The sequence below is a fragment of the Caretta caretta genome, chromosome 2 (assembly GCF_965140235.1).
Source record: "Caretta caretta isolate rCarCar2 chromosome 2, rCarCar1.hap1, whole genome shotgun sequence".
Classification (NCBI taxonomy): Eukaryota; Metazoa; Chordata; order Testudines; family Cheloniidae; genus Caretta; species Caretta caretta.
The window spans coordinates 2,344,997-2,370,631 of record NC_134207.1 but is presented as its reverse complement, the minus strand read 5'-3'; the positions used below and the strand labels follow the sequence as shown (position 1 = coordinate 2,370,631).

The 25,635-nt window shown below is 60.8% G+C and overlaps 2 protein-coding genes across 5 annotated transcripts in view; one reads left to right on the top strand and one right to left on the bottom strand.

The window, feature by feature from the left end:
- BOP1 (BOP1 ribosomal biogenesis factor) overlaps positions 1-25,635 on the top strand; it is a 110,894-nt gene that overhangs the window by 61,407 nt on the left and 23,852 nt on the right. The window lies entirely within an intron of this gene.
- Positions 8,118-18,985, bottom strand: SCX (scleraxis bHLH transcription factor). The gene is made up of 2 exons (XM_048837122.2): positions 18,001-18,985; positions 8,118-8,740 (listed from the first exon to the last, which is right to left on the bottom strand). Exons 1-2 carry the CDS (start codon positions 18,520-18,522, stop codon positions 8,702-8,704), a joined length of 561 nt encoding a protein of 186 aa, XP_048693079.1. The 5' UTR covers positions 18,523-18,985; the 3' UTR covers positions 8,118-8,701.

Below are 25,635 nucleotides of genomic sequence, written 5' to 3'. Positions count from 1 at the left end.
AAGCTTATGCCCAAATAATTGTGTTAGTGTCTAAGGTGCCACCCGGACCCCTTGTTGTTTTTCCTCTGCTCTTTGTCGCGCTGAAGGTTACTGGAGCTCGGGGAAATGAGAACGGATATTTCAGTCTGCCTTTTCACCGTTTGCTTTGCGTCTTCGGCCGTGCTCGGACGGGCAGTGGCAGAGCCCGGCCGATTTCCCGGGTGTTTGTGTGGGGCGCGCCCGGGGCAGGGAGCGAGGTCTGGACTCCTGTGCAGCCCTTCCCTGCTGTGACCAGCTGTCTCTTGGAGTGTCCCTTGAAAGCCACTCACCGTCTGATCAGTTCTCCTTGTCCCCCCTGAACCCAGCCCTGGGGCAGTCCCCCACTTGGAGCCCCTGGGGTTGCACGTGCCGGGTGCTCGTTGCCGATCGGCTCTAAGATGAGGGTGTGGAAGAGCCGAGAGGGACGCCCTGATCGGACCAATGGGAGTCGGTTGAGGAGGTGGGAGGTGGGCTGGGGGGTGGGCAGGGAGGGGTTCTGCGGCCCCTCTGTCCGGTCGCGACCGTGACTAGCACACAGGGCTGCAGGGCCCCGAGGGCAGCATGTCGGCAGCCGCCAGAAAGGTGCCTTGAAAGAGGCTTTTCCCTTTCTTCTCAGAGACCTTTCCAAGGCTTTGGTGGCTAACCTGTAATTGTTACCTGTGTTGTGCCCTGTGGCAGGGAAGGCAGCTGGCAGGACGGGGGAGGGAGGCATGCATGGAAGTGATTGGGAGCAGACTTGATCCAACGCCTCCAGCAGCCCCAGGACTTTCCGCTTTAAACGCAGCTGGCTTTTTAGGGGGGGCTCTGATGGGGGGGTCAAGAGAGTGCTGGGTGTGCCCCTTTCCCCGCGTCCAGGCCCCCAACCCGCTGGCGGTGAATGTTTAGTTACCATCCGCCCTGTGTGGCAGTGGGGGCGGATTCCGGGCTGTGATTGGGAGGCTGGGGGGGACAAAGATCAAGGAGGGCTGGGGGGAGCGGAGCAGCGAGCGGAGCCGAGCAGTGGCTGCTCGGAGCGGCCGCTGGCAGGAGAATGATCCCTGGGCGATCGTCTGGCTAACAAGTATGAAAGTGCCATAAAGCTGCATGGCTGGCGGCAGGCCCGCTGTCTCTGCTGTTGGTTTCAAGATTGCTCCTGAGACATCCCAGCCACGCTGGGGAGCAGAGGGGGTCAGCGCATGTGTGTGGGGGGTGCGACACAGACGGAAACCTCAGGCAGCCGAATCGGCGACGGCTTCGGCTCGGGTTGCTACTGGTGCTCGGGTGTCCCTAATTCACACCAGATCGGAGCTGTGGATGGTTACCGCCGCGGCGGCTGCTCATCAGTGCAGAGCATGGCACCAAGGAGCCAGAGGAGGCCAGGCCGAGGAGCCGAGGCTATAGCCCTTGACTTGCGGAAGGCTGCCCTCTTGTCCTGGCCGTGTCACGCTGAACTAATGCCCACCTAGCAGCCCGGACACTCTGGGCATTTGCTTTCCCTTGCCGGTGCCAAGGCCTTGGTCCAGGGAGGCGCTGAGCCCCTTGCAGGATTGGACCTTCAAAAAGCAGGGCTGGCTAACTGGTGACATTAGGCCAAATGCAGCTGCCCTTCAGAATCCGCAGCACCCGGCTCCAGATGGAGCATCGTGAAGTGAGACTGCTCATTTATTATCTGCCCGTAGTACCGACTGCGTGGTAGGCAGAGCGCTCACACACACGCCACGGTCCCTGCCCCAAAGAGTTTCCAAGGCCTGTGCTAAAGGGGGAGAGGGAGACAGCTTAGAGCTAAAAACGTTTGGTTTTGGTTCAATATGAATCAGTCCCCTCACCCCACCGTCTTTCCACCTCTCTGCCATGGGTTACCTGGAGCTGCACTTCCATGCTGTGAGATTAGGTCCTGCCCTCGGGCTCCAGACTAGGGCACTGCTACCCAGGGCAGCGTGGCAGGGTTGAGGAGAGTTGTCTGTTTGAAGGTTGATTTTCTACGTGCTGTAAGATCCACGTGCTTGCTTGGATTATCTTGTAAAACCTCCTGCACTTCATGGAGATGTAAGGTCAAGCTAGTGGGCTGAAACTGGGGGCGTTTGACCAAGGGGTTCCCAGGCTGCAGCTGTCCCAGAGGAATCAGCTGTTTAGAACATCACAGAATGTTTCTAATGATCTCTCCCTTTCGTTGCATGCATCTGGAGCTCCAGCTATGGCTGTAATCCTCCCCAAACCGATCTCCGTCCCTTAGGACTTCTGTCAGGCAGTGCGTGGCCCCCAGAGCCTCTTTGGGCAGGCGGCGTTGGTAAAGTTTGTAATTCCAAATGGGCCTGAGCTAACCTGACCTGGCCAAAGGAGTGAAATGCGTGTGTACAGCAGGACTGGGGCTCGGCTGAGGCAAAAGGTTTTGCAGACAGTCCATTATCATGGTAACTGGGTGGCTCAAGGTGACATGCGGAGGTCCTTGAACCTGAGCTGCACCCTGCACTGTGAGTTTGAGCAGCTTTCAGCGACTGTGTTGTGCATGGCCTGCAAGTGACAGGGGCACCTTCTGGAACTTCTGCCCTGAAACCATCATCTGGTTTGAGTGGAATTTTAAAGTGATCTACAATCCACACTCCAGTTTGCCTTCAGAAGTGTTGTCAGGGAAACCAATATTCATTACACCAGAGAAGGCGAAGGGCCTTTTAGGTTAGCCGTTAGGGTAATGGGATCATGACTCGGTCTTCACCCCTTTCCTAAGCAATGGGACTGAGTGTGATCAGAGGAAAGCAAATCGCTGTGTCATTTGTTCAAGAGGCTCCTGATGTGCAGTCCCCTAACATACAACACTTTCAGATTTGGGGGGCACAGCTGGGGGCTATGGGGAGGGTCGACACAGTGAGGGGGTGTTGGAGCAGTGAGGGTGGGGGGGTTTTCTGGCACGGCTGCTGAGAGGCCAGCACATCCCTAGACCCAGGTTTGAAAACCCAGTTCAGTGACTGGAGCTGTCTCTGTCTCTGAGATACTGCGGCAATGGGCCCATGGCGGTATCTGAGCCGCTCCCCACATCCCTGGGATGCAGGGCTGCGCTGCCATCCGCACTGCATGGATGGGGAACTGAGGCACAGGGAGGTTAAGCGACTGACCCAACCTCACACAGGATGGCTATAGCGGAGCAGGGGCTTGAAGCCAGGTTTCCCATGGTCCGTGGCTAGTGCTTGGACCATTGGGCCACCCTTCCTCCGGTGACAGGAAGCTGAGTTTCCAAAGATCCTTCAGTAAACAAGGGCTTGTCCTCCTAGAATCTCTGTTCTCTGGGAGCCCGGCAGTGCTGACCAAGACCGTAGGGCAGAGATTTGGCTCCTTCCCCCTTCAGGGGCATCCTGTGTCCTGGGGGGTCAAGGGGAGCTAGTGCACTGCAGGAAATGAGTGACAGGAGCGCCACCCCCCCGCAGCACAACCCTGACTCTGCCTTTGCAGAGCGGTGGGCACTTACCGGCAGCAGTCGCTGGCCCGGCACAGCACTTGCTCCAGTGGTTCCTCTCCAGCATAACTCGGGGAGTGGAGGTCGGTAACTGCACCTCCTGTCCAGGCGCCGACAGGGATTCGTGCCATCCCCGTGTCTCGTCAGGGTCGACATGAGCCCATGTGGGAGGCGGGGTCAGCTGCCTGCAGCATGCCGGGGGCGCTCAGTTATTGATCTTGTTCTCGTTGATGCAGCCACGCCCACAGTGCCAGCTTGCCTGCGAGAAATCTGCTCCCAGAGGAGGAGCAGCTGGCTCCAGCAGAGCCCAGCCAAGGCCGGAGCCATGCTGCTCTGCACGGAGAAATGCCTTGAAGAACCGGGCTGTCGCTGAAGCTGAATGGGAGGGTCAGGCAGAGGCTGTGGCTGGTACAGAATGAGGCTGCCTGCCTTGTCCACCGTCCCAGCTGCCATGAGCACATCAGGCACATAATCCAGCGCCTCACTTGGCCCCGGTCGGCTTCTGATCCCAGTCTGAGGCTTTGGTCTTAATCATCCCCCTAGTTAATGGCTCAGCCCCCAGCTGCTTTGAAGCTGAACGTTGATCTGTGACCAGCTGAGGTCGCTGCGCTCCTCGGGGAGTGCTTGGGACAAAGCGTCCCCCAGGGGAGCACACCTATGGAACAAACTCCAGAGGAAACGAGGGGAATCCAGCAGCTTAGTGAGTCTCCCTCTGGGACCAGGAACCCCAGGACCATGGGTGCCGCTGCCAAGTGGCTGCAGGGAGCCAGTCCATAGCTGCGGAGCGGCTTTCGCCAGGGTCTAGGAACGAGCACTCGCCATCCCACTGTCAGACCAAAATGCAGCAACCATCTGTGCACCCAAGGATAACCCTAAGCTGAGGGACGGGTTCAACGGCCTGTCGCCTCTGGAGCTTGGCTCCAGGGACTGCCCTGCCCCTCGGTCTGCCAGCAGCCCCCTCCGATCTTGCAGCAGGTTCATTTTCAGAGCAGGAGGAAGAACTTGCTGGGCGAAAGGGGGGGACCAGTCACCCAGTTTGAGCTGCTGTTTATTCCTCTGTCCACCTGAGCTGTGGATAGGAGAGTCCTGGACCTACCTGCGCCATCACCAAGCAAATATGGGATGGAAGCCAGGGGCTGGCCTGGTGCAGAGCTGCCCTGCAGCTGAGGACAATTGCTTCTCAGCTCCGCACAGATGTCCACTTGTCTGCCTGGTGCTGGCAGGGGAACGGAAATGACCTCTAGGGCAGGAAATACTCTTCTGGCCTGCTAAACCTGGGAGCATGTCCTTGGGCACTGGCCTCTGCTGGGCTGGGAGTATGCGGGCAGTGCACCAGGAAGGGTGGCTAAGTTATGTGGGCGCGCTCAGCCCTTCTGCATGGCGGGTCGATCTGTCTGTCTCCAGGAGCTACCAGGTGGGACCGAAAGGCAGCGTGTTCACTAACATCTGCCCAGTGTCTAGTGCGGGGCTACGGGCAGGCTTGGCCTCTGACGGATCTCGCGTGTGGTCAGCCAGAGGGGGAAGCCCCATCCTCTGGGTGTGTCTGCAAACATTTCCCTCCCAAACACCCTGTGCTGAATCCCTCCCCACCCCCCCGCTGGTCCCAGCACTGTGCCAGCCGCCCGCCCGCCTTTGCATTGCGCCGTGGGGGGCGGGGCAGAGTGGCAGCAAAACACAGGCGCAGAACAGGCCTGCGTTGGATCAAACGGCTGGACACACTGCAGCTGCTGCCCATACGGGCCCCTGACGGTGGTGTGGAAGCCAGCGCTGAGTGCAGCTGAGATCCCCGCTATCGTCTCAGCGCTGGGCCCAACTCCCACGCCACTCGGACCCCCCAATTCTCTCTGCAGCAGGAGAATGACCCCAATGACTCCCTCACTGCTGCATCTGCTTCTGCTTCCTCGTTGGAGGGCCAGCCCTGCCCCCAGGTTCGCACCTGTGACGTTCACCTGGCGTGAAGTTCTTGGCACATTCTTGTGGAAGTGGCTAGTGGGACCTCTGGGGGCAGGAGAGGGGCACACGCGCGAGGGGAAGGCCCACACGTTTGATCGTGTCTTCCGCGCACTCCTCGCTGTTCGGGCTCGTGACCTTGCACCCCCCACGGAATGCTTTTGGGAGCTTGTGAACGGAGGAGGTTGCATTAGAAATCCCCTTCCAGCCGTAACTAGTGTGTTCTCGCGGCAGCACGGTCTAGGGACTCTGCTGTGTCTGTGGGCCCAGGTTCTAATCCTGCCTGTGTGGCCTTGGCCAAGGCTCTGTCCCGTCTGTAAAACGGCATCCCTTGACCCTGGCGGGTGCAGGGAGTCAGCCAGTACCGTCTGCTGGCATGGGGAAATGCCCTTTACGCGCTGAGCGTGAGGACTTCATCTGAAGGATCTAAAAACGCTGCCCTGAAAGAGTCTCCCCCTCCCCACTTGTTTTTAACGATAGCGTGAGCTGCCTGCAGCCGCCTCTGCCAGGTTCCACGCTGGAGGCCGAGAGTCATTCCTAACCCCTCTCTCCAGCCCTGCCACCGCGAACAGGAACGCACAGAATAACAGTCTCCAGCTCTGTAAAGCTGAGCGGTTCCCAATGCTGACCTGAACCCCCCCAGCCCCGGTCCCTGGAAGGGATGGGCACGTTCGATGTGTCAGGCTCAGGCACCCCCCAGTCCTCGGACACGTTAGGCCTGAAACAGGACTGGCTCTGCCTGCTGCGTGACTGCTGGGGGAGCGGGCTCGTGTCACGTCCCCGCTCAGCTCGGACGGCTTGTCTGCACTGGCTTTGTAGCTAGCGGCCCCACAGACTGGCAGGGAGAATGCGCTTCCCCCCTCTCAAGGACCAGCCTGTCTTTGCAGCTGCAAGGCCAGAGCCCGGCTCAGCCTGCAACGGCCTCCTGTGCCAGGGAAAGGCCATGCCAGGTGAGCCCAACCTGTTCTCTGGCCCTGGCTTGCCAGGAGCAGAAATCCCAAATCCCATCTTCCTCTGCACTGATTACTGGGGGAGGGAAGCCAGCAAAATGTCCTCCCCTGCCTGGCCTGCCTGCGTCCCAGCGCTGAGCATTCCTGGCCGGCGAATGTGTTTACCTCCCACTCTCACTTGCCGTGGCGTGGGTTTTTCCCCTCCGATGCTCTGCCTGGCTCCTCGCCCCCATGTGGGACTGTCCCGAGCTCACAGGGTGTCTGTTTCCTTGGCAGTCGCCCTGGAGCGCGTCAGCTCTCGGAGAGCAGCCCTGGGGAGCGGGAGCCCTGCTGGGTGGGTGAATAGCTGTGGTGGTTGCTTCCTTTATATTTACGGGCCTCGTCTCTTCTGCCCTGTGCCAGAATGGGACCAGGGGTGGGAATCACCAGGCTCCTCCTGGGTATGTCGCAGCCTGGGCTGGAGTCTCGTTAGACGCCCCTTCTCCCCCTTTCCATTCTGACGTACGGACCCTGCGAGCTAGCGGGAGGTCTGTGCTGCGGAGGCTCGCGGCCTGGGCTTGTCTGTGTTCCCGCTGGTGGCTGATGCGCGCTGGCAGTGAGCGGGGCACACCATGACATGCTGGCACTGAGGTTACGCTTGGGTAGGGATGGTAGTCCCGGCACAGTGTCCCTCTCTCTCCCTGGCTGCAAGCCAGGGCCCGGACTTGCTAGCAGAGAAGCAGACCTGCCAGCTTTAGCCATGCACCTCTGTGGTGAGGCCAGGGCTTTGGCGCCAAGACCTTCAGCCCCATCCCCTCTTGGGGCAGGGAATGCTTTCCTGCCTGGGGTGGGTACTGGGTGCCCTGGCCCAGCCCAGCTCCTGTCCTCCCCCACAACCACCCCCCGTGTTGTGTGCTGCCGCTCCCCTGTGGCCTCACCTTCTCATTTCCGGCCTCTCGCTTTCCTTCCTACGCCCACCTGCCTGTCCTCCTCCTCCTGGCCAGTCGCCCCCGGCAGAGCCTGGCTCTGGGCAGCGGGGCCACTCCGTGCTTTGAATGGCTCCCACGAGAGGCTCCGTCTTTGCCAGCCTGGAGCCTTGCAGAGAAAGGTGGGGGCCGTGAGTGCTCTGGGTAAAGTACATTCCGGCTGACTACGCATGGATTAGCCCCCGGGATTCAGATACACCCCAGTGCTGTCAGCTTTGCGGTTCTGCTGGTGACGTGAGTGGGAGCCCAGCACTTTCTGCGGCCCCCTGGCTCCAGGGGTGCTTCCCTCCAGCCTCTCAGAGCCAAGGGGGGCCAGGGGTAGCTTTGCAGACCAGCAGAAAACCCAGAGCCCCTCACCTGCTGCCGAAGAGGCTTAGAGCACAGTCTCCCGCTGCAGCTTTTGCTCTGCCTGGCGCTTTGAACTGATCCTGCCGCAGCCTACGTGTGTAATTTATTTCCCCAGGAAACTCAGCTCAGCTGCAGCATCTGGTTTTCACTGAGTCCCTGCTTTTTACCTTGGTCTCCAGCTGCATTTAACTGGGCCATATGGGGACCAAACAACTCGCCCTGGGCCACGCCACAGGTCTGCGCTGAAGGCCCTGCTGGCTTCCGGTCCTCTACTGTGGCTCCTTGCTTCCCTAGAGCAGCAATGCCTCTGTGGCCGGAGCCTGGGGCTGGCTGGGGCCTTAGAGCTGTGTGAGCCCGGGGATGGGGGGAAGGCTGCAAGCAGACACTGGTGCAGGGAAGCTAGAGGTTTATTGTGTGGCGCCGGACAGGGCTTGGAAGGAAGGGAGCTTGTGCCTCATCTCTCAACCATATTTGTTTTAATTATACAAATTACTCCGGCTTTATATTATTGTATCAATGACATGAACCACCAGCATGTATTGATCAAGCGCAGCACCTGGGACTCAGGGTACGGGGCAGGGTGGAGGAGCGGGGTATTTTGTACATAGTTTTTTCTAGTGCTGCTCAACAAAACCCGGTGAAGGGCAGTGTCCTTCACTCCCTCCGCAGGAGCGGTCCTGGGTCATTCCCCAACATCAGGGCAGGGGTCCCGTCCAGGGAGTCTATAGATCATCTTTTCCAGCCCCTCTGGTTCACTGGGCTGGAGCAGGCATGGTCTTCGCTGTCGCAGCCGTGTCCCGGTGCCGCCGGGCATGGTCCTTCGAAGTCCTGCCATCTATGAAGCCTCCTGGAGCTCCCAGGTCCCTGTCTGCCATCTGCCACCACAGCCTGGCCAGGAAGATGTTCGGTGTGTCCGGGGTCGGCGCGTTCCCCTGGGTGCAGCTCTCCATGGCAGCAGGGGGAAGGCAGGAATGTCTGTGTCTTTGTTTGGTGTGTGTGGCTTTTCCATCCCTCCTCCTTCCGCTCCTCCTTTCCGAATCTGTCTAGCTCCGAATCGCCGTCTTCCTGTCTCGGTCTTTACTCTGCAAAGGGGTGGGGGGAGAGGCCGAGTTAGAAAAACACACCTGGTCTAGGAGCCTGGCCAGCACCCCTCCTCCAGCAGGCATCGGCCGCCTTCGCCCCCGGGGGGTCTGCTCTCCCTAGAGAAGCCGTGGAATGGCTCCCATTGCTTTTGCCCTGGTTGCCATGCTGGACATTTAAAGGCATCACCTGGCTACGCAGACCATCCCCTTCCCGGCTTGTAGGAAGGGCTCTGACAGCCCAATTCGCCCTGTTCCCCTGTCTGGTCTCACTCTGCCCCCGATGCCCGGACTCACATCCCTGCCCCGTGTCTCTGCATCATGTCCCTGTCTTTGGCTGCCCTGCTGCCCACCTCCCCTCCTGAGCGCTCCCCCAAGTCCAAGAGCAAACGCAGTGCGGTTACTCCGCCAACCCTACAGCAAACTGTGGGGCTGACAGAGCCCCTCTCGGGACCCAGACCGCCCCACCCCCCACCCCCCCCGGCGTCCTTCCCTGCATTCTGGTGCCCATTGATGTCTGCTGGGGCACGTGGGGCAGCTGGGTCAGGCCCTGACGCAGTGCTCCTTAGGGCACAGCTCTGGCCCTTGGTTTGTCCGTAAAGCACCTTGCACGCAGTCACAAAACCGGCCCAGGCACGGCCCCTCCTTCCCTTCCCTGGGGGTGGCCAGCGAGTAATCGAGGGCGAGCGAACCACTGGCCGGGGCAGGCAGCTCAGCGAGTGCTCGCTCTACTCTACTGCTGCACTTCGCTGCGGGGAGCGTGTGCACCTTGGGTGGGTCTCACCCGCCAGGGGCCGTGCCCCGGGGGGTGGGGAGTCAGGTGGCAGTTCTGCATCTTGGCTCTGCCAGCTGCGGGATTCTCCCGTGTCCTCCAGCTTTCGGCAGGGTTTGCTGCACGGCCGAGGCACCCCGGGTACTGCACATGCAGCCTCTGTTCCGCCAGGGGATGGGGGAGGAGGAAGGGGGGCGTTCAGCTCCAAAATGGCCAAATTAAATTTCCCAGATGTTCAGGCCCCAGGAGTTCTTGTGCTGTCTGGAGAGGAAATGGGGATTCGGAAAATCCCGCCTCATATTTCCTCCCCTATCACCTTGCCTTTCCGCTGCCATTAAGTGCAGCAGGAACAGTAAATTACAGGCTTGAGGAGCTGGCCCATCTTGCAGATCCTGGGGGGGAGGAAAAGGCATCCGGCCGCCATGCACCAGGAAGGGGCGCCGGCTGACTCAGGGCTCTGGCTACCCCACTGGGCATTGGCGAGTCCAGACCGCATGCTCGTGTCCTTAATGTTCCACCTGCAGGAGGCCTCTGCAGTCATCCGTAGCCCAGCTGCTGGGCCATTGGTCACACAAGCCCAGCACTGTCCCAGCCCACAGCTCCCCACGGCTCTCTCAGGACACTGTGGGCTAGCCAGCTATTTGGATTCACTCCCCACCCCCAGCAGCTGGGTCATCATCCGGTGCCAGGGCTCAGCAAGTGATTTAATGCCTGCTGGGGAGTGTCTGCCAGGTCCCAGCTCTCCTCGGGGAGGGCTCCAATGCCTGCTTCGCAGAGTGTGGGTTTCCCTTACGGGGCTGCGGGGGCCATGGCCTGTGCTTGTGTTACCCAGAGAATAGCAGCAAATCACTTCTCAGCACGGCACCTGTGAGTTCTCCTTCACGCTGGTTACCCCCAAACCCTTCCCGGTCTCCCCAGGTCTGTTGGCTGTGAATCCACCTACACCGCGCCGTGATGGGGAGGGTGCCGAAGCTGTTCTGGATGGACAGGTCCCAGCCCTGTCCGGGGGAATGGTCAGCCTTCCCACCTCTGACTATGGAGTTGGGGGAGGTGGGTAAAATACCCACTGGCCGCTGAGCTGGCGCTCAGGGGTGCCCCCACCACAGATGGGGGGCAGTAACCAGCTCTGGCTGCTGGAAGGGTCATTCAGCCTGGAGCCAGCGCGTTCCTAGCCAGGGTCTCTCCAGCACCGTCCGGCTGGGATGAGGCAGGGGTTCTCTGGCATTGCAAGGGCGTGGGGTGTTGTCACCGGTAATGTGCAGGGCTCTGTGCCCCCTACCCACCCCAGTGCCTTCCGAGGGGCTGCCAAGCTCTCTGGGCCCATCACAGGTTGTAGGTTCCAGGGCATCTGCTCTTCGGGCCGCCCAGGTCGTCCTGCAGCTCTGGCTCAAGGCGCAGGTGCCCTGAGGAAGGGGCCTCCCTCCTCTAGGAGTCTCCGGGCCACAGGTACCAGCGGGGAGGCCAACGCCCGGCTGACTAGGTCTGTTCTGGGCACCCCAGGCTGGGGCAGTTCCAGGGTTAATCATTTCCCCTCCTCCAGTTTGTCTACCCCTCTTCAGAGGGGTGCCGCTGACACAGAGTGGCAGGGGGGTAAGGTCCAGGCCGACTCTGCCAGTCACCTCAGTCCTGTCCGGCTGTCCCCTTCCTGGTCTCTTCCTCCTTCTGCCCCAACTCGCCCGATGGCCCCGCACGGGGAAGCTGGGTCAGAACAAAGCGCCCCACTTTTGCTCAGAAACTCCTCTCGTTTGTGCCCCCAGCTCTTCAGGGGGTGAGGCTGGTTCCTCAGCTTTCTGTGCCACTTAACCTCCTGCCAAGCTGTGGACCCCATGTGGCCGCTCCTAGAGACCCAGCAGCTCTGGGGTGGAGCTTTCTGGGCCAGCCGAGCTGCAGATACAGAACCCCTTTGTGCTGTCTCTTGTTTCTCTTGCGGTGCCGGGTCGGCGCCCCTCTCGTCCGAGGGGATGCCGACGTAATGGCTGCATACCCGCGATGGGTGCTGCGTACCCGCGCCGGTCTCGGTGCCGGGGTGCTAGGCAGAGCTGGCCTCTCTCTGCATCCCGGCCCATCAGTTCCTAATAGCGGCTGTCGCTGTCCAGTTACCCTGACAGATGCAGGGCCCATGGCAGCTCCGCTGGTCTTCCACATCCCAGCCCTTTGCCCTGCCCTGAGCAGGGGACTGATGGGCTGGGAGCTAAGTGATAGCCTGATTTGGTGGGGGATTGGTCCTGCTTTGAGCAGGGGGTTGGACTAGATGACCTCCTGAGGTCCCTTCCAACCCGGATAGTCTATGATTCTGTCCCGGCTGTGGTGTGAGGACTGGCCATGGGAAGGCTTGGATGTGACCCATCTCTGGCCCCTTCTCCGCTCGCCCAGGGCCTGTGCACTTTCTGGTCACGTTGCTGGGTCTGGGCTTACACGCAGTGAATCTGCATCCCACACCTAGCATCTGACCGGGCTCGCCCAGTCCCACCCGCCCTCAGTGGCAAATCAGCATCATGGAGCCCCACACGGCTAGAACCCACAAGCAGCTGCCCATGCCAGCTGCTCCTGAGGCCCGTCCCCCTGAGCCTGGCTAGGAGCCCCCCTGCTGTGAACGGGGGGCGTGGTGCCCGCCCTGGGCAGTGTGGAAAGAGCGCCGACCTGCATGCCATTCCTAATGGTTTCCAGAGCCGTCAGCTGAGCCCCCACCTGTCTGTTCGGTCAGATATGGCCCATCCAATCGCACCTGTGGACTGACTTGGGGTCCATGGTGCATCGGGGGGTGGGGGTGTCTCTTCGGTCTTCCCATGTCCCTCCCAAGGGCTTAGCTAAACACAGAGCCAATCAGAAACTGCTTTTCGCGAGTAACTCCCTGTGTGGACATGCTTGTTCCAGAGTAAGGGGGCCTCGCTTGTGAGGACATGGCCCACTGGCATAGAGCCCTGCCGGCGGAGCAGCCCCCCCAGTGAGCCGTGCTTTCCCACCTTGGGAGGGTAGAGGGGCCTGGCAGAGCGGGACGCCTGGCTCTGATGCTCTAGGAGGCGTGGAAGCAGATGGCAGAGTGGTTTCCCCAGTCGCCCCAGGGGCTCGGTGGGGCTTTGCTGCCCGGGGCCAGGCCTCTCTCAAGCTAGGTTCCCAGGGTGAAGGTTGTTTTCCAGCCAGTGGGGAAGGTTACAGGGGGCGGGGGCGCAGAGTGCCTCTTCACCCCCTGAAGCGGGTTTTCCAGGCCTTATTCTTGCTCCCGACCTTTCCTGCTCCCCAGCGGCCTTTAGAGGCTGCTCAGTTCCCAGGATCTCCATGCTCCCTGGAGTGGTGCCCCGAGACCTCGCTTTCCTGGCTGTAAACTCTGCATGCGCCCCCTGCTCCATCTTTCCAGAGCAGATGGTGACTCTCCCCCGGACCGCAGAGGCTGCGGTGCTGCATTGACTGGCTCCGAGGAGAACCTGGGGCTTGCCTGCCCCAGGACCTGTCCCTGCCAGTGCTCTCAGCCATGCTGGCGTGTGGCTGGGATCTTGCTGGGCCTGAGGCATGGGGCCTTCCCCGGAGCAGCTTCTTTCCTGAGTTGGTGGCAGAGCCAGGCAGGCGCCTTCAGCCAGGGGCCCGGCAGGGAGCTGCGGTTCTGTACAGGTCAAATCTGCCCGCAAATCAGGCCCAGCAGGAATCGTCCTGCCCCGCCCTGGGTGGCTGCAGCCCAACGGTGCAGCGCTGGCCAGAAGCGAAGGGAAATGGCCTGTCACTGGCTCAGCTCCGAGCAGCACAGACGGTCCCAAGGTTTGGTGGGGACACGCCAGCCAGCTCTGCCGTCACTCCGCCGGGACCTGAGGACGGAGTGTTGGCAGCGTCCCTTTCTAAGTCCCTAATAAACCAGCCGAGGAACCTGTAACACTGCTTCCCCTGCTTGTCCTTGGGTGCTCAGAGCCATTTCCCTTCAGCTCTTCGGGGTTTGCTCGTGTACCACAGTGCAGTGAGCCCTAGGAATTCCCATGTCCCCGACGCCGTGGTAGAGCGGCTCCCTGGGAGAGCAGGGGGCTGTAAGAACATAAGAACAGCCACGCTGGGTCAGACCAAAGGTCCATCTAGCGCAGTGTCCTGTCTTCTGACAGTGGCCAATGCCGGGTGCCCCAGAGAGAATGAACAGAACAGGGAATCATCAAGTGATCCATCCTGTCGCCCGTTCCTCGCTTCTGGCAAACAGAGGCTGGGGACACCATCCCTGCCCATCCTGGCTACTAGCCATTGATGGACCTATCCTCCAGGAACTTATCTAGTTCTTTATTGAACCCAGTTATAGTTTTGGCTTCACAACATCCTCAGGCAAGGAGTTCCACAGGTTGACTGTCCATTGTGTGAAGAAATATTCCTTTTGTTTGTTTTAAACCTGCTGCCTGTTAATTTCATTTAGTGACCCGTACTTATTGTGTGATGGGGGCTGCAGCCCCCAGAGCAGGTGCAGCGTGTGCGTGGAGGCGGGAAGGAGGTGCGCTCTTTACCGAGAGCTGAGCCCTGGTTTCCCTCTCCTTGTGCTGTGCGCACAAGACCCAGACAAGTAGGAATGCCATGCCTCGTGTTTTCCCATCGCTCCCTCCTGCTCTGCGCATTCCCTTAGCTCTGCGTGTGCGCCAGGCAGCAAAGGGGGGGCAATCTGGCACAAGCCGTGAGCAGGTGGCAAAGCCAGACCCTCCTTCCCAGACCCCTGCCCCATTAAAGAAGTGGGAGCTGCAGCCATGTGTTGGGGTGGGCAGGTCGGGGAAGCACAGAGAAAGAGCCAGCACGCCTCCCGCTTCGGCCCTGGCCTCCTGCACATTGGAGGCTCAGTCCCAGCGCAGCGTACGGCCCTGTCCTACCCCTGCAGCTAGATCTGTTTAGAGAATGGCCTGGGTCGCCCAGGCCTGCGTGAGGCGGTGTAGCTGAGCGGGGCCTCGCCTTTTGGGGGTGGGGGTTAACGGAGGATCTCTGCAGTACGGGAACGTCTCCTGCCCTGGATGCTGAAGTGAGAGTCTCAGCACCCCCGTGGGAAGCCACGTCACCCCTTTGTCGGTCGCGCCGTTCATCCCGCCTGTGGTGGAGACGCGGCAGGAGCGTCAGCTGGTTTGTGCCAAGTCCCAGCCCCCGGGGGTATTTGCAGCTGTTCGGGACCCTAGACGGGGGTGGGTTACCCTGCCTGAGCTCCTCCCAGGCTTCACTGTGTGACTCCTGCCAGCTAGCCAGGGTCTCTGCTCTGTGTGCCGCGCTCTCCTCCCCCGCCCCAGCCTGGAGCCAAGCCTGCTGGTTTCCTGCAGCCCCAGCCCTACGTGCCAAGCTGCTCCCTCTTCGTTTGGGGTGAGGGTGCTTGGAGGAGTGAGGGCGAAGCTAGCCAGGTCCTGGGCCCTCCCTGCGCCTTGCATCCAGCTCCCGCAGCTCCTGTCCTGGTGGGCTCACTGCCTCCCCGCCTGCCTCACAGAGCCGCCAGTGGCAGCTCTGCGTGTAGCCGTTTACAGGGGGGATTTTGTACTTGGCATGTGCCAATAAAATAAATGTAAAGGTCTGTGTACACGGGCACATGGGCAAATTCCCCTCCCGGTGGGCTCTGCAATGAGAGGAACTCATGTGTGAGTGAGAAACGTTTTCTACGTCAGAATCTCTGAGCTCTTCCTGCCCGTGTCTGATCCCTGGCATGTGCCCGGGCAGCGGCTCTGGTTTTTAGAGTGCATGGAAAGTGGGTTTATAGGGAGCTGATTTCTCCAGAATGTGGATAGCGTCATCTTTCTAGCACTCAGCAGCCAAGAGAGGTCCCTTCCACTTAGTGTCAAGCAGGCAGGCAGGTCCCCAGGATGCTGTCTTTACAACTGCTGAGAAGATTAATTTCACTTCCTTGCTATGTGCTGAAAACCCTGTGACTGAAGACTTGGTCTTTGCTGCTGAAAGCGGTGGGGAATTTTTAGAGCAAGATAACAAGCCCAGAGAGTTCTCCTGCGGGAAAATTTGCCGTGGAGACCAGGCAAGATCAGCACTCTGGCCTCAAGCAGGGTCCCCCTCACGTCCACCAGCGGGATAGCTACCCTGCTATGGCAAACACACCTTTCTCCGGCCTACGTGAGAATCCAGCCAATGGCCAAATCTTAGAGAACTGTCTCGAAAAGCTAAAGGTCAAACAAGGCTGCCGCTCTCCGATCAGGGCTCGGGCATAGCTGTGCCTTTCCGTGCCTCTGGGCATGGGGTGGCTAGGCATGCCCAGCGCGGGGTTTGCCTCAAGGCGGGCGGCTCTAATGGGCCGTGGTTTATAGGAATCGAGGTGACGGGCTAGTGTCAGCAAGAGGGGGAACTTAGCGCGGCATGAGGACGGGCGGTGGTACACAAACCACAGGGCTAGTCATTAGAAGGAGGGTCCGTCGCGGCTCTGCTGGGTACCAGGCTTCCCACTCTACAATGGGATCTTGCCAACCTGCCTCGGGGGCTGGGCTAGGAGGCTGGAAGCGTGTGGCTGTGCTCTGAGATCCGTGGCCGCAGGGCGCTTGAGGTGGGCAGCGAGGGGTGGACTGATTACCCTCAAAGCATGGTGCTTTATACCTGTGCTGTGCTGCTGAGAGTCCGTCTCTGTGACCTGAGTCACTGCTGGGGGGGGCCTCTCTCTGAGGACTGAATGGAAGTGGTCCCTTGCTGTCGTGTCCACCCCCCACTCGTTTATGGTAACAGGAGGGATGTTTGTGGGCTCTCTCCAAGACCCCACCAGTTGCTCATGAATCTCCCTTCCCTGTCGCCACCGTTTTCTGGGTCCCCAGAGGCTCCGTATGGGCCCCCTGCCCTGGTCGGATTGGGTAGGGAGCCGCCCCCGAAGCCCCTCTGGAGTGTGTCTGTTTGGTGGGGGGGTTTCAAACCCCCCCGGTTGCCAAGCAGGACAGATCTGCCTGGGGTTTCCTGCCTGTTTGTCCCTCGGGTTTCACTCTTGACCTGCCATGCTGCAGCCTCCAGCCCCTGAGCTAGGCTGCTCTGTAGCCGCCCCCCAGCCCCAGGGCTCTCACCTGCACACTGGCCTGACAGCGGGGCCCCTTGATGCTCCCATTGTGGGTGGCAAAGCCCTGCCCAGGGGTCAGAGCTGTCCTTCAGGTCTGTGCTGTTGCTCCTGCCTCTCTCTCTGCTATGCTAGGGGGGAGCGGGGGAGCTCCCACTTCTGCTGGGAGAGCCGGGGGGCAGCTGGCCCCACACCATGTCTCCCTGCAAGCTGGTGGGCTCGGGTGCGGGGCCGCTCCAGCTCCTCGGGGAGTCCCGGCTGAGCAGCTGTTGTGGGCGCGTGTGCCTAGTCCAGCGAGTCTGGGGCCTTCTCATCTCTGCCTTCCCCCTTCTCCGGAGGAGCAGAGGCCTCGCCATCCTGCCCCTGATCCTGGACTGTGCATCCCAGCCAGCAGCTAGCAGCCCGACTCCGGGGGCAGCAGGTGAGTGCCGGGCATGTGAAATCACTGGCAGAGGGCAGGTACCAGGCAGAGGCCACGTTCCCTCAAGCGTTCTGCCCTGCCTGGGGAGCTGCATACCCGCCACAGCGGAGACCTGACCTGGGAGACCAGAGGAGAACCGCACCCACACACTGGAGCTGACTTAGCCGGGCCTTGGCGCCGCGTGCCAGGGAGCAGCGTGGCCCAGGCCGGTTGGCATGGCTGCTCTTTCTGCAGGGACGTGGGTCCCTGAGCAGTGAAGAGGGGTGCGCCAGAGTGGGGCGTCTCAGGAGCATTTGGGGGGCATTGGCTTGGTATGAGCTGTTCCAAGTGCTTCTCCCTCCCCCCCCCCCATCAGGTGTCTGTCCAGCTCCCCAAAACGCCACACTCGGCAGGCATGCGCTGAGCTCTCCAGGGGCTGGAGCTGGAGCTGGAGCTGGCTAGCAGGGGCCCTCGGCTCCCTCGAGCGGGTGGGGCAGAAGGGAGCCTGTGGCTGAAGTGCTTAAAGCCCTAGAGATGGTCCGTAGCGGAGACCGGGCGAGTTCGCCTCCTGGCGTCTGCCTGTGCAGTGCTAATGAGGAGACCTCCCTCTGCAGACACTCTCTGGATTTAAGCTCTTTATCCTCAGCCGTCCCCTGAGTATGTGAGCTCCTAAAATTAATCTCTAGCCCCCAGATAGTCTCCCCTTCTCGCTCCCGCATCCAGCTAGTAAGGGCAGGAGTTAGCAGCCACCGGCGGGGGCTTTGGAGAGAAGCTAGGTATGCCGGGGGAGGCAGCGGGATTGGCTGTGTCTCTTTCTGCCTTGCCCGAGGGGTCTGGTTTGCAAGATCTCCCCAGCTAGAGTCAGGGCAGTTCCCAGCGTCACGGGGATTTCCTCCTGCTGGCTACGTTCCCGCTCTGGCCCTGCCGTCTCCCCCACGCTCGCGAGCGCCGATCGATGGCAACGGCGCTGAGCTAGTTCTAGCTGGAGGCGCCGAGCGTCCCCGGGCGGGCGGAGGGGCAGGATCCACTCCGTGTTGGGCTCTCGCTGCTCCCCCGCCCTGCCTGGCTGAGCACCCCGGCGCGCCGCCCGAAGGCGCAGAAAGAAAGGCCGAGCAGCCACTTACCAGCTTCCTCTGGTTGCTGAGGCAGAAAGTGCAGATCTGTTTGGGCTGCGAGTTCTCGCTCTCCCGCAGCGGGGGGCTGCTGCTGCTGCTGTGGTGGTAGAAGGCTGGGGTGGTGTGGCAGGGCTGCCCGTCCCCGCAGGCCTCCCCGAGCAGCAGCACGTTGCCCAGATGGGAGATGTAGCTGGAGGCCAGCCGCAGCGTCTCGATCTTGGAGAGCTTCCTGTCGGCCGGCTCGGTGGGGATGAGCGTCCGTAGGGCGGTGAAGGCGGTGTTGACGCTGTTGGTGCGGTCGCGCTCCCGCGCGTTGGCTGTGTGGCGCTGCCGGGGCTCCCGGTTGATCCGGTTGGGTTTCTTGCCGCTCCGGCGCTTCCCGCCCTTCAGGCCGTAGGTGCCGGCGTCCAGGTGGTAGGGCTTCTCCTCGGAGCCGGAGCTCTCGCTCCCGTTCTCCTCGTCCTCGGACAGCATGCTGATCTCGGGGTAGAGGTACCGGCTGGGGGCCGAGCGCAGCATGGCAAAGGACATCTCGGGGCGCACCTGGCAAGGGCAACGGCGAGGCAGCTCCGCCGGGAACGGGCTCCCCAAAGTTCCTCCGGTACCAGAACAGCTCAGCTCCACTCGCTCATGCTGCCTCCGTCCCTGAAAGCCCTGGAGCCCCGAAGCAGGCGAGCCGCCGCCTGCCCCCGAAGCCTGGAGCTCCTCCGCTGGCTTTCAGAGCAAGATCCGGCTTCGCAGCAACGGGATTCCTTCCCCTCCGCGCCTCCAGCCTGGGCGGCCCAGAAGGGGTTAAGTCCCCTCACGGTAACAGCTGGCGTTCCCTTTCTGCACACATGTGCAGCTGAAGGCGCTGAGTGTGGCAGGAGCCGGGAGCTTTATAGCACCAGCCAGTGGTCAGCCAGGCCCCTCCTCCTGCTCCGCGCAGGCAGAACCGGATCCCCGCACATTCACGCCTACCTGAGCTGCCTCCGGCTGGGGCTGGGGAGCGTTAACCCTGAGAGCACGGGCTGGGCGGGGGGCGGCCCCGGGGCGCTGAGCGCTCGGCCCAGCAGGTCTGTGGATTTCACGCGTTGACTCCCGGCCTCGACTCCGCTTGGAGGGCGTGCGCACGTGTGGGTCTGCACCGTGGAGACGGACACGTGTGCCCGTAGAACCGTGTGTGCGTGCGAACGCACTCTGCCTCTCTCCCCTGGGGAATCTGGCACATCCCGATACCCCCGTGTCCGATGTGAGGCCCCGTCTGTCCTCGGGGAGCCCTCGCGGGGGTCCAAACATAGCCTCCCCCCCAGAGGTGGCAGTGTCACGGAGTCCCTGGGCGATGCTCTGGAACTGCTCCCCATGAAGCCAGTCAGGACTCTGGGGCAGTCGCCTTTCTGTGAGCAGCCTGTCTGCAGGACACACAGCTCACACAGCTTCCACCTTCCTGGGTCTGACCTCGGAGCATTCAGCATCCTCTGCCCCTCCGTGCGCTTCCCCCAGCGAGTCCGCTCAGGCGGGGCTCCTGGGGAAGCCAGAGGGTCCTGCACCCCAACTCCGCAGTCAGACGTGACTCTCAGCCAGCCAGTAAAACAGAAGGTTTATTAGACGACAGGAACATGGTCTAAAACAGAGCTTGCAGGCGCAGAGAACGGGACCCCTCAGCTGGGTCCATTTTGGGGGGCAGTGAGCCAGACAACCACGTCTGCACTTCACTCCATGTCCCAGCCAGCCCCAAACTGAAAACCCCTCCAGCCCCTCCTCCTCTGGGCTTTGTTCCTTTCCCGGGCCAGGTGGTCACCTGATTCCTTTGTTCTCCAACCCTTCAGCTCTCACCTTGCAGGGGGGGAAGGGCCCAGGCCATCAGTTGCCAGGAAACAGGGTGTCGGCCATTCTCTGTGTCCAGATCCCTGCACACACCTGCCCTCTAGGGCTCTGCAATGATCATACACCCTTACCCCACCACCTAGATACTTAAGAACTGCATAGGGGAAACTGAGGCACCCCCACACTATTCAGAGGAAACATTAAGAACAGGCCCACTTCGTCACATCTCTCCCCCCTTCGAGATCGAACTGAGCGGGGTCACTTTACCCGGTGACCTGGGGAAGTTTGAAGCCACCAATGTTCCCATGGATGCCCCAGCATCTCTCCCGTTCCTTGGTAGGAGTTACACCAGGCCCTTCCAGTTTCACGCCCTCCCTTAGGTCGGGGGTGGTCGATAGCACTAGCAGGCTGCATGTGGGAAGGTTTCTGCAGCCCATGCCCTTTGGCCACCCCAAAACCCCAGGGGGTCAAACTGGGATTGGGTTTTCTCCCAGAGCTCCAGTCTGGAGGGCTGCAATTCGGGCTCTCTTGGTTAAGGGCCCCCATCTTGACCTGGGCCACATACTGTTCACTTACAGAACTAGCATGGAGACATCCCTTTCCCAACAACCTTGTCTCCCCAACAAGCTGGCCAAACACAGCCACTTGGTTATAGGACGGTATACCTTTCTTAATAGCTTTCACTCCATCTGAGACCTTCTCAAAGCTCTCCACACTGGATCTTTCAACAGGAAAGTCAGTGGATCCATTCACAACAGAAAATTTCTGGCTGTTAGGAACTGAAACTTTCTTGATTAAATCACTTTCACACCCTTCAGTGGCAGTAAACTGCTTGCAAAGACTCCATGAGGATTCCTTTCCCGAGGGCTTTTCTATGCAACAATTCACCCCCTCCCAGAAATTCTGCTCTTACCCTCTTTACCTAGGGCTTGCTCTAGGGGAACACTTTCCTGAGCAACTACAGACTCTTTCTGGGTCTCCCTTACATCCAGAATCACCTCTGGCCCATCAGGCGGATTCCTACACAATCCCCTTTCATGCAAACTTACAGACTTCCTAGATAAAAGGTTAGAAGCATTCTCCTTCCCTTTGCCACACACAAGTTCAGGAATCTTTTCCTTCTTGCTACAGGTTTCCACACCCTCAGTAGGTTCCACAATCACATCACCTTCCTGCTCTCCTTGTGCCCTGGCTAGGATCTCACCCTGATTAGACAGAGTTGCTACACCCTTTCCAACAACACACTAGCAACAGGCAAAATACAAGCACCAGAATTGTCTGGTCTCGGGGATTTTACATAGACCCTAACTGGATGCGACCTAGTTACAGGGCCATTCTCCCGAGCAGACAGAAACTTAGGACCCTTCCCTTCCTGGGCTTTAGCTGAATCCAGAACCAGCTCTGAGACAACTGCATGACCCTCAACCATCACAGGCTGAAAGGCCCCTTCTGTCTGCTCCACAGACCAAGAAGAGCCGGACACACTTTCTCCTTTACCAGACACACAGGTTGGGATCTCATTCCCTTTGTCCCAGCACACAAGGCTGGTCACAGACAACTGCTTGGAGATCAGGGTAGCTCCCTCCATAGGCAAGTCAATACCCCTGACAGACAGAGACCCATTTCCTTCACTGTCCCAATTCTCCACCCAGCTAACAGGTAAGGTCCAGGGACTCTCATCTTCCACTCTCCTCGCCTTCCCACCCTGCTGACTGGACACAGCCATCAGCTCACAAGGCTGCCTAGGCTCATCCAAACTTCCCTTACCAAGCACCTTGCCACTCCCCACAGATCCCCTGCCCTGCCTGTGTCTCCCCCCACTCAGCTGGGGTCTCAGCTCCCACTGTGCTCAGCACTGCCCTTGCTGTCCCAGTGGGGGCAGGCCACTGCTTTCCTCACTGCATCAGAGCCAGCGAGAGTCCCCAGTCTGGTGTGCAAGGGGGCAGGGAGCATCTCTCTGTCCCACCGAGTCCCAGGGGTCTGGTTACAGGCAGGCAGGTAGCCTGAGCCTAGCGGCTCCTCCCTGCTGCCAGCCAGGTCATCTGCATTTTCACTGACCATTTCCCTCTCCACCGATTGGTTCCCTGGATTCAAATTCAAACCCTCGGCAGTTACAGGAGCAGGGCCTGGATCCTGTCCCAAAGAGACACAGTCACCCCACAACAGGGTCTCGCAGCTGGTGTCCTGGGGCACCCCAACGGCCAGCCAGCCCCACCCCTCCTGGGTCTGCACAGGGATCTGGGCCATAGGCAGGGCGAGGGGCTTCGTCCCTGGGACCCTCACCCAGCTCACACAGGCCCTCAGCCTCTGAGGCTGCACCACCCAGGGTCTGACACCAGTTCTCTCTGTCCCAGGATCTCGCCACCCCAGGAATGTCTCCCCATTGACCATCCCCTTCCGCTCCCACTGGGGGTCCGAGGGGCCTGACCCCAGGGAACTCCACACAGACATATAGGTTGGGGTCAGGAGTGGGAGCCTGTCCACCTCCCCACCCATCTGGCTGATGGAGTCTGTGGCCTTGGGACCCAGCAAGGGAGCTAGACACCGGGGTTTTCCGCAGGGTCCCCCTGGTTCAGATCTCCAGCCTGCTCAAAGGCAGTGAGGTGGCATCCACACACCCCCCCCTTAACTAGGGGCAGCAATTTAGTCTCGAGGTTCCCTGCGGAACTGGCCCCCCGGGATCTATCCCCACTCACCCCGGGGAGGTCCCCTCGGCCTCTCCGCCCCACCACCGCCAGTTCATCCTGCTGCTGCTTCTGCAGCTCTTTCTCGGGCTCTCGCTGTCTCCCACGGTCCTCTTGCTCTCTCAGACTCCGCTCCAATCCCGTCCGTCTCGATCCCCCGATGGGGAACCCGATCGTGAAGACCCCCGTCTGGTCGGGGACAGGAGTCTTGGCGATGCCTGGCTCCCGCTCCAGCTGCTCCCAGATCCTGCTATAGCCCCAGTTGGGGTCAGGAATCTGTTCCTTAGAGCGATCATCCTCCTCCAGCTGCACGATTAACTCTGCTTTGGTGAACTTTCCAACGCTCAACCCTCTCTTTCTGCACAGGGTTACAATGTCCTTCTTAAGGAGACGGTGACAGGCCATCACTCCGCTCCTCCCAAGTTGTTGTGGACTCACAGGCCCGCTCCCCACGGTTTCCAGGGAGAACCCCTAGTGTGCCAGCCCTTCTCGAGGTCACCACCTCTTTGCCAGGGTCGAGCTGCAGACTCCTCCGCCCCTTGGACTGCTCGCTGCAGTCCCCAGGGGAACCCTGTTACTGCACAATCCTTCTCGCTGGTCACACACTCCCAGGGGTTAACCGCCCCCCGAAACCGCTCCTCTCTGAGCCTTCAGCAGGCCTGGTCCTCGGCAATCCCCCTTCGTGTTACTGCTCCCCAGTCACTTACTGCAGGAAGCACCATCCACGGGGTGCAGTACATCCCACCGCTGCCACCAGTTGTCACGGAGTCCCTGGGCGATGCTCTGGAACTGCTCCCCATGAAGCCAGTCAGGACTCTGGGGCAGTCGCCTTTCTGTGAGCAGCCTGTCTGCAGGACACACAGCTCACACAGCTTCCACCTTCCTGGGTCTGACCTCGGAGCATTCAGCATCCTCTGCCCCTCCGTGCGCTTCCCCCAGCGAGTCCGCTCAGGCGGGGCTCCTGGGGAAGCCAGAGGGTCCTGCACCCCAACTCCGCAGTCAGACGTGACTCTCAGCCAGCCAGTAAAACAGAAGGTTTATTAGACGACAGGAACATGGTCTAAAACAGAGCTTGCAGGCGCAGAGAACGGGACCCCTCAGCTGGGTCCATTTTGGGGGGCAGTGAGCCAGACAACCACGTCTGCACTTCACTCCATGTCCCAGCCAGCCCCAAACTGAAAACCCCTCCAGCCCCTCCTCCTCTGGGCTTTGTTCCTTTCCCGGGCCAGGTGGTCACCTGATTCCTTTGTTCTCCAACCCTTCAGCTCTCACCTTGCAGGGGGGGAAGGGCCCAGGCCATCAGTTGCCAGGAAACAGGGTGTCGGCCATTCTCTGTGTCCAGATCCCTGCACACACCTGCCCTCTAGGGCTCTGCAATGATCATACACCCTTACCCCACCACCTAGATACTTAAGAACTGCATAGGGGAAACTGAGGCACCCCCACACTATTCAGAGGAAACATTAAGAACAGGCCCACTTCGTCACAGGCAGCTGGGTGGGGGGGGTGCCATACAGCAGCCTGTGGGGGCTCGTGAAGGGAAGGGGGTTCCCCCTGAGTGTGGAGGGGGGGGATGGGCTGGGAGCTCTCGGGGAGAGGGGCTCTGATTGCTGGGGAACCGACCCCGCAGAGGCTCCCCCTGCTCCCTGCAGTGTGACCAGATCAGTCCTGCTGCTGCTAATGGGGCAGAGAGGGAGCGTTAACCCTCGAGGAGCCAGCCACCAGCAAGGGCTGTGCAGAGGCCAGGGCTCCTGCTCAGTGCACGCTGGCCCCTTTACGTTTCTCCCTCGATGCAGAGCTTGGCCTTTATGTCTCCATCAGCTGGCTAGAGGCCTGCCGGCCTGGAGCCCCCTCCTGTCCTGGGGACACGGGCCAGGAACACCTGTTAAAGGAACAGACCTCGGAGGCTAACCCGCTACTTCCTTCTGTGCACCAGGCTTGCAGCACACGTCAGCACGGTGCGCACGCCACAGTGTGCCAGGGACACCGGGGTCCCTGCGGCAGGGATCAGAGCCTCAGCTGGGTGCCAGGACTCGGTCGCATCCTCAGGGAGCTTGCGGACGAGCTCTGGTGAGCCCCAGGCCCTGCCTCGCTCCAGGGGGGTGGGTGCTCTCCACCTCGCTGCCGCCAGCGGGGGGCTGTGTCCTGGTTGCAGGGTCCTGAGCTGCCACGGAGCAGTTAAAATGTGCCAGTGTAACTCCCCCTCGCACACACCCACCCCCCCTGGGGCAGCAGAGGGGCCTTCCCAGCCTGCCTGGGGGTGTGCTGGGCCCGCAGTGAAGGCTCCTCAGCTGGAGGGGAAGGAGAGGCAGGAGCTGAGCAGGTCAAAGCCAACCCCTGGGATCGACCCCAGGCAGAGGTGGATATGGGGCCAGAGCAAGTAGGGGCCCCTCCCCACCCCTTTGGCCTTCAGTCCACCCCGCGCACCTGCCAGGGAAATGGGGTCACGGTGCAGGGGTTTCCCCTGTTCCACGGCAGGAGCACCGGGCAGTCGGGGTGTGGGTGTGTCCATTTTTCTGGGGGCCCCCTAATTGGCAGGGGCCCCTGGACACGGGCACCATTGGCCCATACAGGAATCCACCGCTGACCCTGGGAAGGGAGGAGAAGCCGGAGCAGTGGGCCAGGCTCCCTGTGGGGAGTCTGCCAGGGCTCCAAGTGTGCACCTCCCCATGGACCTGCCCCACTGCTGGGGGTCGCAGCGGGAGTTGTGCGGGGAGGAGGGTGCAGACAACAGGGGAGGACCCCGCCTTGCTGACTTGGGGTTCAAGTCTTGTTGTGACCTGCATCTCCAGAGGAAAAGGCCAGAGACTACAGGCAAGTTGGGGAAAGCCAGAGACAACGCTGGACCCCCTCTCTGCAGATGCCTGGCTAGGCCCCACGCTGCTCAGCCTCCACCTGCTCCCACCGGAGACGCTGGACTGGGTGGGGATCACGTCTGGCGGGCAAGGGGATTTCTCTCTGCAGTGGCTGGGAGCCAGCCCGTCCCTTGGGCTCAAGCCAGGCACTGGAGGCTGAGGCAGTAGATTCCCCCCTGCGGGGCCGTGTGTCTGCGTGTGCTGCAGGGCCCTGGCTCCCGTCTGCAGAGTGACTCTGCCTGAAGGCCAGGGCCGCTTAGTGAGTTCCCAGGCTGGGGTTAACCTGTGCGTGGCCTCCC